Source organism: Cydia strobilella, chromosome 2 (genome assembly GCF_947568885.1).
Source record: "Cydia strobilella chromosome 2, ilCydStro3.1, whole genome shotgun sequence".
In the NCBI taxonomy this organism is placed as follows: domain Eukaryota; kingdom Metazoa; phylum Arthropoda; class Insecta; order Lepidoptera; family Tortricidae; genus Cydia; species Cydia strobilella.
This window is the reverse complement of record NC_086042.1, coordinates 10,312,203-10,329,616: the sequence shown is the minus strand read 5'-3', so window position 1 is coordinate 10,329,616 and position 17,414 is coordinate 10,312,203. Positions and strand designations below refer to the sequence as shown.

The window sequence follows — 17,414 nt, the reverse complement described above, 5'->3', positions numbered from 1 at the left end:
CCGGACGGCCTCTCCACCCCCCCCCCCCCTAACGAGAGGTAACATGTGACAAAGGCCATGCCAGCCGGGCTAGCACATGATTGGCGCGAGAGTATCTCGCCGCGACATAGACTACCCGTCCCTTTTTAATTCATACAGTTAGTAAAAGACGGGTGGTCTATCTCGCGGCGAAATACTGTCGCGCCAATCATGTGCTTGGCCTACAGGATAAGCTAAGTGAGTCTGCCCCTTGTATAGTGATGTATTCAATAAATAAAAACCGGCCAAGTTCGAGTCGGCCTCGCGCACCGAGGGTTCCGTACATTACATAATTTAAACAATGTATTTTTTATGTGAAACGTGAGTGAAAGGTAAATTGCGGTCTATGACGTATTAAAAACAGCCATTTTTTGTGTGAAATGCAAATTCTTTAAAGAAAAATACAGCAATGACACTACATACTTCCTTTACCCAATGCGGTCACCGCATGCTTAGCTTGCCAGGAATCCGATATTGTTTGCCGGCGACCAACCTAATGTCATTGTCGCATTCATATGTAATTAGAATTAATCCGCGAAAAGACTATGTTCAAGACAGCCAAAGTATTTAGACGCAAGAGGAAGAAGCTTGCATGCACAATTCTACCAGTGTTTTATACTTTATTTTTATAAAAGTTCCGTAACTAAGATATTAACACACAATGTAACCGTGGAAGTTATGAGTCGGAGCTTCGAATTTTTATTTAGATATGCACTAATAAAGGACTTTTTACGGATTAAAAGGAGAAATAGTTGTTATAATTGTTATAATCATGACGTGTGTGACGTGTCTTTACCTCGCTTGCACCTTCTATACGAATTCCTTACGGAATTACGATATAGTGAGAGAGATTGGTGCTGCCATCTATACACAACTTTGGGAACAAATAAATTTTTTTTATTTAATATTTTGATTCATGTTTTTTATGTAGTCAAACTACAATATATAAATAATAAACTGAAATAGATGTCATATATTAAAGAAAAACATCAAACACATTTGATTTGTTCCCAAAGTTGTGTATATTGTACTACACTTCGTGCTGCACAAGAGCATGGCCCCGACGGAAGACCAGCGCTAGCCCAGCCAGGCTAGCACAATGCTGTCGAGAGTCGGGACCATTTCGTGGCTTATATTACATATTTATGTTAAGTTATAAGGTAATACCTACGTGTTGTGTTCTTCTTTTTTGCCACGAATAAACGCTATCTAAATCGCGGGCGAAGGCCTGTTAGTGCAGTGTAGCTTTTTCCATAACCGTCTTTTTCTAGTGAACGGGTCACGCGTTCTTGTGTAGTGTAGGTAACAGCTCGTCTGTTGACATAGGGCATCTTCTGGGGGTATAGATAGTGCTTACCTGTGTCCGTTCTCACAGGGCTCGTCGTCTGAGTGCGAGCTGTATCCGCTGTGCCGGTCCTCACCGGGGGACCACGAGCGGAGTTCAGCTCGCGACAGCGACGCCATCTTCCTTTCCTCTTCTTGCTTCAATTTCTCCACCTCATCCGCCGATAGAAACGTGAAAACTTTATCTGTTTATAACAACGTAACAAAATATTAAAAACAAATTGTACATTTCCAAACAGATCATATTATGTAATTGATCTGCGGTATTTACCTGGTTTAGGTGATGCTTTGTGACTTTCTTCCATCGCGCTCTCAAAGAACTTCTTCTTGTCACTGACAGAAGCTTTCACTAAATTACCAGAATGAGGAGGGGAAGCCTGCGAACAGATAGTCGACAGTCAGCACGGCAGCGTATCATATCGTCGGCAAAATAAGTGAATGCAGTTAGTGAGTATAATAAGCTCATGATATGTACAAGCTATTGCATATCCTTTTTCCAGGCTGTTCACACCCATGCAGTCAGTAAACTGTTGTTAAAACCAAGGCAAACATGTTAATAAAATATATAATTCTAACTTGATGAAAGGTAAATAAAATGTAACATGCAAAATAAGTTAAATTGTAAGTTAAATAAGTTAAACAGTATCGATCGAGTAAATAACATAAATCGGGTAGGTACGTGGGGATGAGTGTAGATGACAATGTTTGATCAAGTGGGTGGGAGAGTTGGTTTGTCGACGAACACAATCAAAAGAAGCCGTGTGATGGATAAAATGGCGAACAGTGGTGATTACCTCGCCGATGGCGAAGGCTTTGATTTTGCTGCTCCATGCGGGTTTCGGGTCAGGGCCGGGCGAGGAGCTCCCTGCCCTCAAGTTTTCCGAACTATTCGACAACGTGTCGGGCTCAGGAGCAGTCGTCACTTCGCCGAAACGGACTCTTCTCTCCGACTGAACACTTTTAGGCACTTCGTTTAAAATGATGGGAACTGGTTGAGTAACGTTCGCATTTATGTCGTTTCCTAAATTACTAACAAATGACGGCGAGACTTGTGGCTCGTGGCTAGAGAGCCTATTTGGGTTAGAAAAGCACATTTGATGAGTGCAAGTATAGGGATTGTATGTGCCCGCCACCGTCGTCAAAGATGGGTACGGATTAATAGGTGGGTAGGTTGACGAATGTACCATTTTTGGTGAGAGACTTCTAGCCCGCATATCTCTGAGCGAATAATGTGTCGGTATATGGGTAGGTACGTCATCTGAATAAGTTTCGTCAGGATGCAAACTGCATGGTGAATTTGGTATGTGAGAAACTGTAGGTAGCGTTTTATATTGCACGTGTAGCAATTCGGGTGGGTCGGGTTCCTTACCAGGACTTACAGATAATTCTTTATAATACTCATCACTGCTAACGGAGGAAAACTTTGGCGTTCGGAAGACTTGTTGTGAAGGCACTTCTGCAATTATGGCTACTCGAGACGGAGGGTTTATTGAAATGGGTTGAGATGCCAAAACAGGGTGAGCGTTGTAATTGACGGGGGGAGGGATTTCAGATTCTGGTGAATTAGTCGAGTCGGTAGACTGCATGGTTGTTTCGGCCACGTGCGTCTCCGGCAGTACTATTCTGTCGGGGACGACGGTGATGGGCGGTAGGCTCGACTCGTCTTCGTTTTCGCTAAGTATGATACTATCACTTACATTCGTATCGAACAAAGGCGGAGGAGGGATGATGACGTCACCGGGAAGAACGGGACTCACGTTTGGGAGCGGCGAGGAGCCTTCTCTCTCTATCGGTTTTGGAAAAGATCTATGTGTTTCCGCGCATGCATCGTTAGTGTCAACAGTTCCAGGCATATTCGGGCCAAAAACATGCTCCGCCTCATGCAGCATGGGTCGGGTTAAATTTTTCGCATCGCTTTTATATATAGTGTGTCGTTCGTGATCGTCTTGTGGCTGTTCAGTGAAACTAACTCGCTTCATTTGCGGTTTGCGTGGCACTTGAGGCTTCGGTTTGACGGGAGGCGGGGGTGGGTTGTGCTGCGGCCGTTGCAGGGGCGCCGGGGGCGCGACAGGCGGCGGCGGCGGCGGCGGTGGGAGGTCCACCGCGGTACCCTCGTCCTCAGGCACGGGAGCGGCCGGAGGCGTAGGCGACTTGACCTTCTGTTGTGTGAACACTGCTAGGGGTGACGGCGGCGCCGCTTGCAAACTGGACGACTAACCAAACCAACATTGTTGTACTACACCGCACCAATAAAGGCGGCCGAACTAGCCACCAGATACTAATTATGCTTGAGCCGATCGAGTTACTCGAATAGCGAAGCTACTTGCACGAAAACATAGCTTGCGATAGAAAACTGCAAGATCCAGCAGAACTGAACGTAAGCTTAGACTAAAGGAAAGTAAAATCTTCCAAAATAAATGTCTGTAATTAAAACAGGCTTAACTAAAACAATATGATCAAAAACATAACACGTATTTTTAAAACATAGTGTATTTAATGCAACGCTTAAACATAACGCCAATTACAATAAATTTCAAAACAAACTATTTAAGTTAAATGTAGTCAAAAGTGTACAGAAATTACAGAATTATTGTAAAGTAATTGGCAGTTTTTAATAGTTAATTTGGCCGAATATTTGGTCTCCATACTTACACAAATAAACGCATTTCAACGATTTGCAATGATCTCATAAGTGCTTCGTAAACAAAGTTTTCTACGGAGCACTAAAAAACTCTTTAATGTAACTAAAGGACGTGATAAGTACTCATTAATAACCTTAAATAGATGTGATGGCAAATAACAATTCCGATTTATATACGTTAACATTTCCAATCTAAGTATATACTCGGTTACTACAGGTATGAGAGTTCAAATAGGTACAGAAAAGTACAAGTTTTATGAATAAACAGATATTGGTCAGATGAATTACACAGTAGTACAACAGAAAACATTTATAAAGTAGACACAAAATAGATGTCAAGAGATAATGTCCAGAGGAGCGCGTCGTACTATACAATTTATTTGGCGGGTTGCTGCTATACATCATCAATTTGACAGGTTCACATTTCACATTACGTAACAGTCTATCAGAAATCAGAAGTTCAATTAGCCTCATGCGTGAAGTTAAAATATGATCCAAATATGTTTTATTCGGATGACTGTTACCGTTAAATTATGTTACAAATGCATTTCCGTTATTAAATTATCATTTAATTGCTTAAAATAATAAATAAAAATACAAAAATTGTGCGCGAAAAGCTAATGAGCTAAACGTCACGTGACGTCACTCGTTAGACAGATTTGTTGTTTTGTTCTGCGTCGCACTGATTTAGAATGAAATCTAGTATAAAAATGATTTTTCACTTCTCATGCTCGTAAAGTTCTCCTTTGTGCTAGATGTAGGCTACTTTTATGCTCTAGTGCACAAAGTAATTTTTTTAAAGACTAAGACAATCAAATTACTGCCATAGTACCCAATAAAACATAATCGGATAATATTGTTATTCCACTTAATTTGGCCCGTTTTTTTAATAATCCGTGTTTTATATATTGCTAATTCATTAAAATCTTACAATACAGCATAGTTATTATAGAAATAAACTACAAGATGTAGTTATAATTTGGCAGTATGAATAAAGACTTAAAGCCCCCTCCACACGAAGCCGTGAACGCGAGTGTGGATAGTTCGCTAATCAGCGAAATCGACACCACACTCGCGTTCGCGGCTTTGCGCCGCGATTCGCGCACGAGTGTGCAGTGGGCTTAAGGTAAATATGACGTGTTAAAAATAAAAATAAAATTAAAAAAATGTATTTTATTTGTTTGCCATAGTTTTTTTTACTCACAATCGAAGTGAGAAGCAGTGTGTATAGGTATAACTCAGGCACAAACTCGCTGCCGCTCGGACCAATAAATTGCCTCGTATGAAGATAAATCGCATTGTGCCCTTGTTGTACAATCTACTATTTCGTCGCGATTTAGCAATTCAAAATGGTTGTATCTCAAACATCGTTGTCGACTAATTCTAGATAAACACTTGGTTGAGTTTCAATACACTTATTATTTAAATCTGTACGTACTTACAACACGTCGATCAAGTTTTATCGCCAGGTACACACTAGTTTGCAGTTAGTAACACGAAATTACGGATGATTTTGCATTATTGTAGGTTTGAAGATGCATGTATTATATTGTTTTGTTGATGTCTATCACCGGTAAAACTTCAGTTCACTATCTATTGAAATCATTACAAATCTGAAATAATACATCCAAGTAATTTCCCATCCTCCCAATCTCCGTTTCACCATGAATCCGCCAAGGTTTTTTTGTATGTTACGCTTTTTATTCTCATTCCCGCCAATAGGCAAAGACCCGCCAACGGTGCCAACTTTAGAGCTAATCTGCCAAACATATTGACATTTTAAATGATGACACACCCAACTTGGTAGTAGAAAAGTGAGAAATTCTATTTTTCTATGGGAAGTCAACTTCGTGCCGACAATTTTTAAATTTTGGGTGTGCCAGAGTATAATATTGATTTCGACATTTAGGTCTCCTAGAACGGGTTTGAGCTTTTTTGCAAATAGAGGCCGGTACAGAAAGGACAATTTTTCGCTCAATCTGATTAAATTGTCTGATCAAATCAGATGGAGTGGACGCGAAAATGAAATTGGCTTGCCGCGCCCACTTGATTCGATTGTAAGGTTATGTTATGTTAAGGTTTTTAAAGGGTCGGCAACGCGCGTGTAATATCTCCGGTGTTGCAGGCGTCCATAGGCTACGGTAACTGCTTACCATCAGGCGGGCCGTATGCTTGATTGCCATCGACGTGGTATAAAAAAAAATGACCGATGAAATGGAGGTGAGAACGCAAGAATGCCAATTTTCGACGCTAGTATGCGCGTTTGGGGGCATTTTTTTTAATTTGAGCGCTTGAATGTCATCAGAAATCTAAAATTGGTGATTAAAATTGTGAACGTGTGGACGCTAGATGAGATTAACTCCAATTTCTTTTTTGATCAAATTGGTCAATTTGATCATCCCGTCTGGACGGGCCTTAAGACAAACAACATTAGTAACAAACGTCAGTTGCGTCCAACGAGTGACGTCACCACGCTCTGTGCGAGCAATTATGAGCAAAAATGTTCAATATTTTAAATATTTTTTATTGAAATAGTGTGAAGGTTTATAAAGTATATATTTTTTCCGGTGTTCAAACGATATAAATAATGATTAAAAAATCAAGCATGAGGCTAATTGTATTTGAGAAAACAACATAGGTATACATGCTGCTTTAGAATATATAGACATACAAAGAACTAACGAATTTAACGTACGCACGTCAAAACAAATTACTTAAACATATAAAAGCATGCGAACGGTCAAGGAAAAGATTCAATTTATATTTTAAAATATGGAACCCAAAATAGTATTTCAAGCTAAATCGGTATCCTACTAGCAACGTGTATTATATATTTACGACGGTTTCTGGAAGGTGTCACAAGACACTTTGCTAACTTTGTTCGAAGTTTGAAAAGTTTTATTCATTCAATTCAATTGAATGATATTTTTCTACAGTTTTTGAGCAAAGTTTACTAAAATATACTGTCAAGATTTAGATACATAATCCTAATACATTCACACACAGCGTAACAAATATCCTATTGAAATGTTTAAAGGGGCCCAGAGACTATCAGTCCGCCGGACGATATCGGCCTGTCAGTTGTTCCGAACTGTCAAATTTTTGTTCTAACTGACAGGCCGATATCGTTCGGCGGACTGATAGTCAGTGGGCCCCTTAACATCTGTAACACCTTTCCGTCCGTCCGGCAAAACAGTAACACCCAAAAATATGACAAATCATCCCACGTTTCACAGTAAGATCATTTAGGAGCATGCCACATGATTCCCTTAAGGACTGTCGGTTTTCGCAACACGGTGTACTACCATTTGTCCCCGCCCCACATGACCGCCGCCATACATGAGGCGGGGCATTAACCTGAGACACTTCATTCGGTTCTTGTCTGTTTGTCTGATTTAATTTCTTGTCCTTTTTATTACTTATATAACAATACAAGTCTTGGAGACCCTTTACACCTCTCTAAGGATAATTTGATGATCGGTTTTTTTATTATATATTTTTTTTCTCTGGCACCTAGAGATTTTTACATCTCTAAACAATTTTAGTACTTGTCTGTTGTTTGTATATTTTTTATTAGTTTTTTTTTTGTGTAATTTGACATTTAGACTGGATACATCTCTAAAAAGGATCTAATATTTTGCTGCTCCCTTATTTGTAATTGTTTTTTTTGTAATTTTTGGTTAATTTTATTGCTTGTAAAAATTGACATGTACAAGTGCCCCTGTGGCCTATTTGCTGAATAAATGTTTGATGTTTGATGGACAAATGGGAATGATTCATATAAAGGCACCTATGCGGGGACAAATGGGAATACACCCACAACATAGGAGTGGTAAGCATTTACTCTATCTATCTCGCAATTATTATCAAAGCTTGCTTTGCTCCACAAACACTCCCTACTCCCATAAAAATGTTAAATTTAGTTTATATACAGGTAAATTCATTATACAAAGTTAAATTCGGAATATTGGGTATGCTGTATGCGGGAGCACACATGAGCCCTTTACTCAAAATTGTTTCCAACTGTGTGAAACGAATAGAGGTACACAGTTAGACGGGGTTCAATATAGTGTGAAATAACAAGTAGATATATTATATGTACATATTATATATTATGTATAAGAAGGGCTAATGTACACTGCCGCACTCTCGTTTACTTTCAGTATAGTACTTACGCCAATTCTAAACCATGCGTTGGGATACGAGAATATTTACGATTTTATTAAGCTTAAGATTATTTTGTAAAGTGTGACAACATCATGTACCTAATTCATGTATGTATAAGTATATGAACACACACAGTTCTGAATTGGCGTTCATGAAGTTAACATGGGATCGAGACGATAAAACTACAATTTTTATAATGCTTGCCGAGTCTGTTAAACCCAGGCTTGAAATCACATATAACTTCATTTTTTCAATAAAGTAACGTCCTCTTATCATATAGTATGACATGTTTCAATTAATTACTGATATTAATTATTTACAAATTATAAAAAAGTTAAATTGATGCACTATGTGTTTCCCTCCATTTCCTCTGCGTTTGCATTCTGCAATGGATGTAACATTTGTTTGTCAATAAACTGGCTTCACGCAGTTGTCACTGTTACATTACATTAAGCTAACACACGACGACATTGAACTACGCTACATTCAGTTAAAGCAACAACAGACACCCTTTATCGGTTTTCAAGAAAAAAATATTAAACTATAGGTCTTTAATTTTAAATATAAAACTTTTAAGGATAACTCCTTAAGATTTTGAGGATAGAGAAAGTTACATGCACATCATTTCGTCACTTGATCGACGATACTGATGAACTAAAAGGTACATTTAACAGAGGGCCTACACACACCGTTGGTCTAAAGTTCTAAACGAAGGAACAGCCGTTATATTTAAGTGCCACCTTTCCACATTAAAATAATCAATCTACATATACCAAACTTTGCGTAAATATACTAAAACATTTATTTTGGAAGATAAGGTTATTAAGATACTTATAAGTAGGAAATACGTTCAATTTATCCATATAATAAAATCAAGTATATTTTCATGCAAGCAATAGGTTTATACTACAAATATACAAAGTGCATGCTATCTATTGTACATACTGCAATCAGGGAAGTTTTATCGTGCCAATATTAAAAGTAAATTTGACTCAAAATTTTGTTACTATAAAGCTACAGATAACTATCATGCTGCAATTAAAATAGTAATTAGAAAATATGAAGCTAAGAGAAACACTTTATCATAATGCTGATTTTAAAAAATCATGCATATAATTACATCAACCAGCGAAATCATCATTTCCAAAAAAAACATTAACCTTCGTTTGAAATTTCATTACTAGCATATATTGAAGGATGTTAACATTTTTAATGTCATTCACGAGTGTAACGCGATTAAATTTAATTATTTACCTTTTATCCGACGTTTCAGCCAGGTTGCACTAGCTGTGGTCACGGATAAAAGATGAAATAATGAAATTTAATCGCGTTAGACATTAAATATGAGTACAAAAGGCGAGAGTTTAAACTGTTATATGTTAACATTATTTTATAAATTAGCTTTAAAGGTGCCAAAGTGAGAGAGCATTATATCGAGCACCGAAATTAAATAGTAGCAGATAAGAGTATACAAGATAAATAATAAATATTGGCAATCTTCACAAAAACTTGCGTTCCCTCATTCTGTTCTGAGTGGGAAATCTCGGTATATTTGTATGATATTTTACTTTCATTTAACGCCATTTCGCGAGATCACTCTTTTGTTTAAAACAAATGGCGTTATTATACAGGATGTAATCATTAAGTGTTTACATGCGATTATTCCGTAAATATACCAGATATTTAAAAAAAACCTAAACCGACATCGAAAGTACACCCTATGAGCGTAATTACTACGTCACTTATTTTTCTGAACAAAACTAGAAATATCAAAAATATTGTTTAAACGGCCGCATACATTTAGTACGAAGTGGTTTAATTTGTCTGCACCAAAGATAGATATAACCCCGTAATAGATGGATACAGTCTAAGGAAAAAATGTGCCTTGAAAATCAAGAAAATTTGATTCTAGATCAGATGGCGCCACTACCTTTGGCCTGCTCTCGTATAGATGGCGTTGACGGTTTCGTTTGTTATTTAACAATTCTAACGCATATCAGTGAAAGAACATGGGTCAAAATAATATAAAAATAATTAATGCAAATATTGCAAATAAAAAAAATCAATTATCCATATATAAATACATTTTTTGATATTTTTATATTTAGTTTTAATCGTGTGGCAGTGAATTTACTGTGGCTACAAAATTTACTACGACAGTACCGCTCTATCCTATTATATCCTCTTTGGTCTGCACTAAGAGACAGAAATATGATTTATCGTTTACATGATTATTCTGTAATAAAGAAATACAAATATTTTTAATGGCTATAGTAAAACAAAATCTAAATCATCATTAATTAACAACGGCTAAATTACTAGGGGCTTTTAAACTAAAGCCATAGCGCACGTCGTACTAAATGTAGGGGACCGTTTAAACTTAATATTTTGGATATCTCTAATAATATTTAAAAAAAGTTATTGATGTGATTTTACTCATTGAGCAACGTACTCTCGATATTAATTAAAAGTTTTTTGATATGCTTTATACTCGTATATACAGAATAATCGCCTGTAAACACTTACTTAACGATTACACCCTGTATAAGCGGTGATCAGAGCACCATTAAAAATAAGAACTGACACCTCGACAGTGATATCCCCTATTACTAAGACAAGAACGGAATTTTGTAAAGAGACTAGCAGTATTTTTTTAGCATTGTCAGTAGGTAGACTGTATGTGTTAGAGAGCCTGCCAGTTGAAACAGAGCCTACGAAATGTATCGGGGTCGTGTCGGAAAGGTTATTCTTACCTGAGGTTGAAGGGTGTGTTTGGACATGACGACAGTGGTGGTCTTGTGTTGCGGTTCGGGCGACGTCGGCGGCGCCGGCTCCAGAGCCATGCTCTCCACGGCGTGGACTATATCCAGCACCTACGTATGTGATACATGATGATGAGGGAATGTGATAAGTATTATAGGTAGAGAGGTTCGAAAGCCACCGTTCATTTTAAGACTACTCCAAACATTGATCTCTTTAAATTAGATAGTAGACCCGGTAAAAACACTCCATAACTAAATAGATTTGTATATGGCTATTTAAAAGTGTAATATATCAGATACTATATTCTTCGTCATTGTCAAGTCGCTTAGGTGGTAGGCGGGACATACATACAAATATACACTACATAGCATTAGGTAAGTACCCTGCCTCCTGCGGCAGTCGGATAGGGAAAATATCATATTCTTAATTTTTTCACTGTTTGAAACCAAAAAAAGCAAAGAATAAACAAAAAAATTGTATTACCTTTTCAGGTGTAGACTTTTCCTTCGTTTCTGCGACTTGTTTCTCGTGTTCAAACTCAACTAGCTCCTTTTGGAATTGCTGCTCCTAGTAATAAACAATTTAAATAATGAAATGTTTACAAATCAAAAGATTAATTCCAATGAGTGTCGTGTTGTTTTCATAATGAAATAATCTAATTGTCTTTCCGACTCGTCATCTTTTCGAGAAAAAGTTCATGAATTACTATAAAATAATTTAACAGTTCCTTCGATTTTTCCAGGATCAGATCATGACCATAATAGGACTAACAGTGAAGTATAACCCTTTCAAACAATAAATAATTTTTCAAATCGGTCCAGCTGTTGTGATCGAGAAATTGGGAATCAAAGACCCCTACGAATTGCGAACCTTAGAAGTCAGTTAAGAATAATAACGTTCAGAATATAAAGGCTACCTGTTGTTGCTGATGTACAGAATCATCCCGGTCTAAGCTTGACGTTGACTGAGATAGAGAGCCGCCTGTGTCCGCCGTTCCACTTTCGCTACCAGTCTGTTTGGGGCAAAAAATACATTATTTATTTATACGTCAACATCATTTATGTTTTATGTTTTAAGGGTTCCATACCCAAAGGGTAAAAACGGGACCCTATTACTAAGACTCCACTGTCCCTATTACTAAGACTCCACTGTCCATCTGCCTGTCACCAGGCTGTATCTCATGAACCGTGATAGCTAGACAGTTTAAATTTCCACAGATGATGTATTTCTGTTGCCGCTATAACAACAAATACTAATAAACGGAATTAAATAAATATTAAAGTGGGGCTCCCATACAACAAACGAGATATTTTTCCCTTCGTGCGCGAGTTCGACTTTTTTTTATAGCGCATCTGTTGCAAACAAGCATATGCCCCTCCGATGGTAAGCAGTTACCGTAGCATATAGACGCTTACAGCTCTAACCCTTTAAAGCGAAAAAAATAGCCTAGTTCTTGAACTTGGACTTGAGGAGGCTTGCCTCCTTGACGTTCAATTGTCTAAATGATTCTGGTAAGGAAAAAAAATGTAAAAAGAGGGTCAACAGACCCACACACATACAGGGATAACTCACATTGCGAATTAAAGGGCTAGATGTGTCACACGAGCGTTGTCGACCTTGTACAAACCTATACACTAGTGCTTTTTTTGAAAAACCCCATAAAAGTAGTCCCTCGAGATAACTTCGGCAGGGAGTTCATTTCACTGGATATGGAACATAATATTGTAGTTACTTGAAGGTTGAAATTTGTTAAATAACATGCAGTGAAATAGTTATTTGTGCAACAAGAGAGGAAAGTTGGTTTTTCTTGCGAGTGTTTATTTTGAGTCCCGAGAAAGCGAAAGATTCTATAATTGAATCACGAGCGAAGCGAGTGATTCTAAGGTAGAATCTTGAGCGTAGCGAGGGACTCAAAAACAAGAGATGTAAAATAACTTTGCTCTCGTGTTGCACACATAATTTTTCACCTCAGTAGTGAGAACATATTAAAGGCTAAAATGTATTTCGAATTACACAGAATAAACAGAAAAATAAGTATTATAATATGTACGATACGATAAGATACGATACGATACGATACGAGACCGGACCGGACCGGACCGGACCGTACCGTACCGTACCGTACTGTACCGTAGTATGAAGTTCATGGCCTTCACTAAATTAAAAAGCTACATTGTTTCACTCCCTGGAGTGAGGAAAGTCGCACTTTCCTCACTCCAGGGAGTGACGAAAGTAGGCTTGTTCGAGCTGCTGAGGTGAAAAAGGATGAGCGCGACTTACGTGGTACTTCTCGGGGCGCGAGTAGCCGTGGCACACGACGAGATGCAGCGGCGCGTTGGTGGCGGAGCGCAGCGCGTTCACCGCCTCGTTGTGCGTGGCGCCCAGCAGCGACACGCCGTTCACTTCCAGCAGGCGCATGCCCACCTATACATATCAAAAACATTCAAGTCTTACATCGTTCTTATGGTATTTTTTCTATCATAGCTATAGTTGGACATTTTCCGAATAAAGAAGGAAACAAGTGTACGAAAAAAAATTACAGTTTTGTGACGCATTTTCACATACCTTTTGTATAGACACACTTTTGTCACAAAATTGACACCCAAAATTAAAATTAAAAACTCGGGACACTTTTTTTTCATGTTTTAATCAGTAGTCCGCGTGATTCGAAGGCGAAATAATCAAAAGTATTATTTTTTTCAAAAAACAAAAAAATTACACTTTTTCTGGAAACCCAGGTACCAAGATTGGTAAAATCGCGACTTTCACAAAAACGCCGGGCATTAATTGGCCAAGGGAGATTCCACATGTCACATTTGTTAGCCGATTCTCGTGATATTTTGTGTTTAAGTTCCATAATTAAATGGATAATTTTGTCGATTCTGTTTATGGAAAATTTTCTAAATGGCAGATTTGGACTCGCGAGGTTTACAGCTAATAAAAGCCCAAAAGTTGGTCTCACCTTGAGCCTTCCATCCCGCCTGGCCGCACCGCCGCTGTTGATCTTGGAGATGAAGACGCCCTCGTCGTTGGGGTCGTTGGGGTTGCCGCGCTGGCCGTTCAGCCCGCCCTTTATGTGCATACCGAGTTTCTCGCCCTCTTGCTTTACTATCGTTAGGTCCTGTTTGGTAAACGTCACAATGTTTAAAGAATTTGGTCACAAAATAGCTTACTTAAGTTTTCCCATTACTTACTAAGCGTATCGCCTAAGATTAACCAATATAAAGATTCCGAAATCATAGTAGGCGGCTCGAAGTCCGATTTTATACATCTGAGGTGATACCTTCGGCAAGAATGAAAAAAAGAGTCCAGATCACGACTTTGAACTGACGCAGTTCATTATGTGACAAAAGGAGTGACGTATGTAATATTAAGGATAGGACCTTTTACTATAGTATTTTTTAAATAGCTTTAGTTCGGTGACAGCTGTCGTTTCAATCCATATTTTGCGTGTTTTGCGTTATATCGATGACAACCGTCACTGTAGCCAAGCTATTGGAAAAATACTATAGGCTCACAGTGTAAAATGTTATTATTATATAATGAGATATATGAGATATCCTGGAGTTGATATACATCATTCTCATCATTCATAAATAATAAATACATCAAGTACCTACTGCTCATGCAAAAAGACACAACATTTCATGCACTATACATTACAATATTCTAGCACAAGACAGTCTAACTTCATCCGGAACTTACAAGACAACATCACAGAATAATAAAATATTTGACTTGTTAAAAGCTATTGTAAAAAAATAAACAGGGTATCTATACTCTTTAATTCTACTTATAGGGGGCCCACTAACATCTACTGAATGATTATTAGGCAATGCTTTTTCATTCGCGCTACGTTTGTTATATTTGTAGCAATTCCAAATTCTTTTATTTTAATGTTTTTGATCAAGAAAAACCAAAGGGACGGGTATACTGAATATTGAAAGTACATCTACGTAGAGTGTAAGCGTCATACTGTAACCATTCAAAACGACGTTAGCTGAGCACAGTGACTGTGGGAGGGGTACGGTTTCGGCACACATATCTGGTAAAGTAACACACATAGGTCTGAGATCGCCGGGTGAAGACTTACAGTTGCGTCAACAATTTCAACTTGAACGAGTGTCTGAACGAACGCCGCGCGGTCGTCAGGTGCACGTGTGGAACAAAACAACGATTTGGATGTTAAAGCAAAGGTTTAAAGCTACTCCTTTATGAATTACGCGGGTCTAACTCCAGACCGAGGGACAGATTGATTATTCTTCTTTATTTGGAAACAACTGTATGTAGGTACGCGTTTTAATTCATCTTACAAAAGTTGGATGGTAATGTATGTTCATCAAGAAAAATCAAGCCGCAGAAGTTTGCAGTGTGTAAATAGATATCTAATATTGACGGCCTGTGGTAAGATGCAAGAGAATAATGCGCTACATATGTGGCAGAGTACACGTGTATCTTTTTTGACTACTTGCAGCCGTAAGCGACAGTTTGCGTACATATACCTACTAAACAAGTTTTCATCAAAACCTCTGTAGTAAAATACAAAAACCTCACATGATAAGCAATATGCAAATACTTCTGTTTCGTTCACTGCAACTTTGCCAAATACTACGGTAAGCAATACTCAATTTGTCTACTAATAACCACATTACGTATATATTAATATAATGGTCATCCAATGACTCACAACCCGACCACTCGCTTTCATGCAAACACTGCGCGACTTACTTGCGTGTAAGTGCATACAAATTAAAAACATAATTAATACATATTCATGTGCATTTTACTAAATGAGTTTTTAGTTGATGTTTATGTCAACTAATATTTAGTTACTTAGTTTTCAAATCTTATTAATGATAACTTAATTGCAGAATCCAGCAAATATGTTCAAATAGGTAATGTTCAAATATATATATATGGTAAATATGGTAATTGTCTTTTCAATGTTATGGGTTTTACGTATCTCTTCTGACCGTAGCACGGATAACTGAGTAAATTCACAGACATACTAAGTAGAAGAAGATTTCGATTACTGAATCAGATGGCTGTAGGTACGGCGCCATGAATTCAGTGGTGACTTGATTGTCAACAATTGTTGACCAATCTATATGATAAGATAATTCTGTCGTTTGTCTGCGCTACATGCCCTAGCCTGGAAGCCCTTGACAACAGTTGGACCACCATTTAGTACTGACCTGGAAGCCGAGCGGCAGCGGGTCGTGGCGCACGGTGAGCGTGAGCGTGGGCCCGGGCTGCAGCAGCAGCTGCACGGCGTCGCGGTGCGTGGCGCCCGTGAGCTCGTTGCCGTTCACCTTGAGCAGGCGGTCGCCCATGCGCAGCTTGCCGGATCGCGCCGCCACGCCGCCGGGAACCACCTACACGATATGTGTAGTCGCATTAAAGCGCCGTTTGATTATTAAGGGTATAACTAACACCGGGTCAAGAAGACTTCACGGAATCGTCATAGTGTTCGTCTTGCCCCGAGAAAATAAACTATGTTCTTCTTACCCCATCCCATCCCATCTGGTGAGGTGGTGTAAGGTTTTACACAATAGGGATGATGACACATGTTAAATTTTCTAACAAAATCTAGTAAAATAGCTAATGAGCAATTTATCACATATAATGTAATTATAAAAATAATATATGGAAATGATAAAAAAATACAGAACTTGAAAGCTTCGAGCAACACGGAAGGGAGTCGGCATTCGCACTATTTCCCCTCTGCCGAGTTACAAGAATAACAACTGATCTAGCGCGACTTATATAAAACTTAGTTGCTGTCGGATTTTATTTAAACTGTACATCTCATTTCGTAACCTTTATTCCTTCCTCCTAATAATTCGGTTTTGCTGTGTCGACACAAGCACATCTCACAGAAAGTAGATTTTTATTATTGGAAATTTATTTATTTGCTGACATGTCCCATCATTACTTACTTTAAATAAATTATTCATTGTGTATTATTGTTATAGAAATAAATGAATGAATGAAAGCAATAAAATTCTTCGACTAAAATGTGTTAGTGTGCGTGTTGTTACTCGTCCGTACACAAAAACAGATCGAGGTGTTCAAGATTTGTCTGTATACACTACACATTTTCTATGTATTTGTGTCGTCATTACAGATTGGATTTTGTATGTAAGTGTGTGAGAAGTGTGACTGTGTGCACGTTTCAACCCGCAAAAAACAGACAGAATGATTTGTACGGTAAGACATCGCTTGGGCTCCTCCCTTCCGATGTGTCGGAAGCCAGTGTTGCTCGAAGCTTGAAAGTTTCAAAATTTTAGTTTTTCTTCTTTACTTTCAAAAAGGTAAAAAAAAAGTAATGGTACCATTCGGTTACATACATTTTATCAAAAATAACATTGTACAGCTAACAGCAACTACCTATAGTAAGTAAACGCAATATTTTACCGATAAAATCGCAATTTTTTTGTTTTCCATATTAAACATTCACTTATCGTTTTGTTAAGTTAAG

The 17,414-nt window shown here is 38.1% G+C and overlaps 1 protein-coding gene across 12 annotated transcripts in view; it reads right to left on the bottom strand.

The window, feature by feature from the left end:
- The window catches only part of LOC134751598 (protein lap4), a 159,227-nt gene that overhangs the window by 9,238 nt on the left and 132,575 nt on the right, over positions 1–17,414 (bottom strand). For 10 of the 12 annotated variants that reach the window (XM_063687095.1, XM_063687100.1, XM_063687106.1 and 7 more), the window contains 9 exons: positions 16,129–16,308; positions 13,896–14,054; positions 13,214–13,357; positions 11,850–11,945; positions 11,417–11,500; positions 10,924–11,043; positions 2,157–3,575; positions 1,634–1,739; positions 1,376–1,547 (listed from right to left, as the gene is read on the bottom strand). In XM_063687095.1, coding sequence (XP_063543165.1) covers positions 1,376–1,547; positions 1,634–1,739; positions 2,157–3,575; positions 10,924–11,043; positions 11,417–11,500; positions 11,850–11,945; positions 13,214–13,357; positions 13,896–14,054; positions 16,129–16,308 — 2,480 coding nt within the window. The remainder of the gene's footprint in view (positions 1–1,375; positions 1,548–1,633; positions 1,740–2,156; positions 3,576–10,923; positions 11,044–11,416; positions 11,501–11,849; positions 11,946–13,213; positions 13,358–13,895; positions 14,055–16,128; positions 16,309–17,414) is intronic. The other 2 variants (XM_063687114.1, XM_063687121.1) reach the window with 2 other exon arrangements.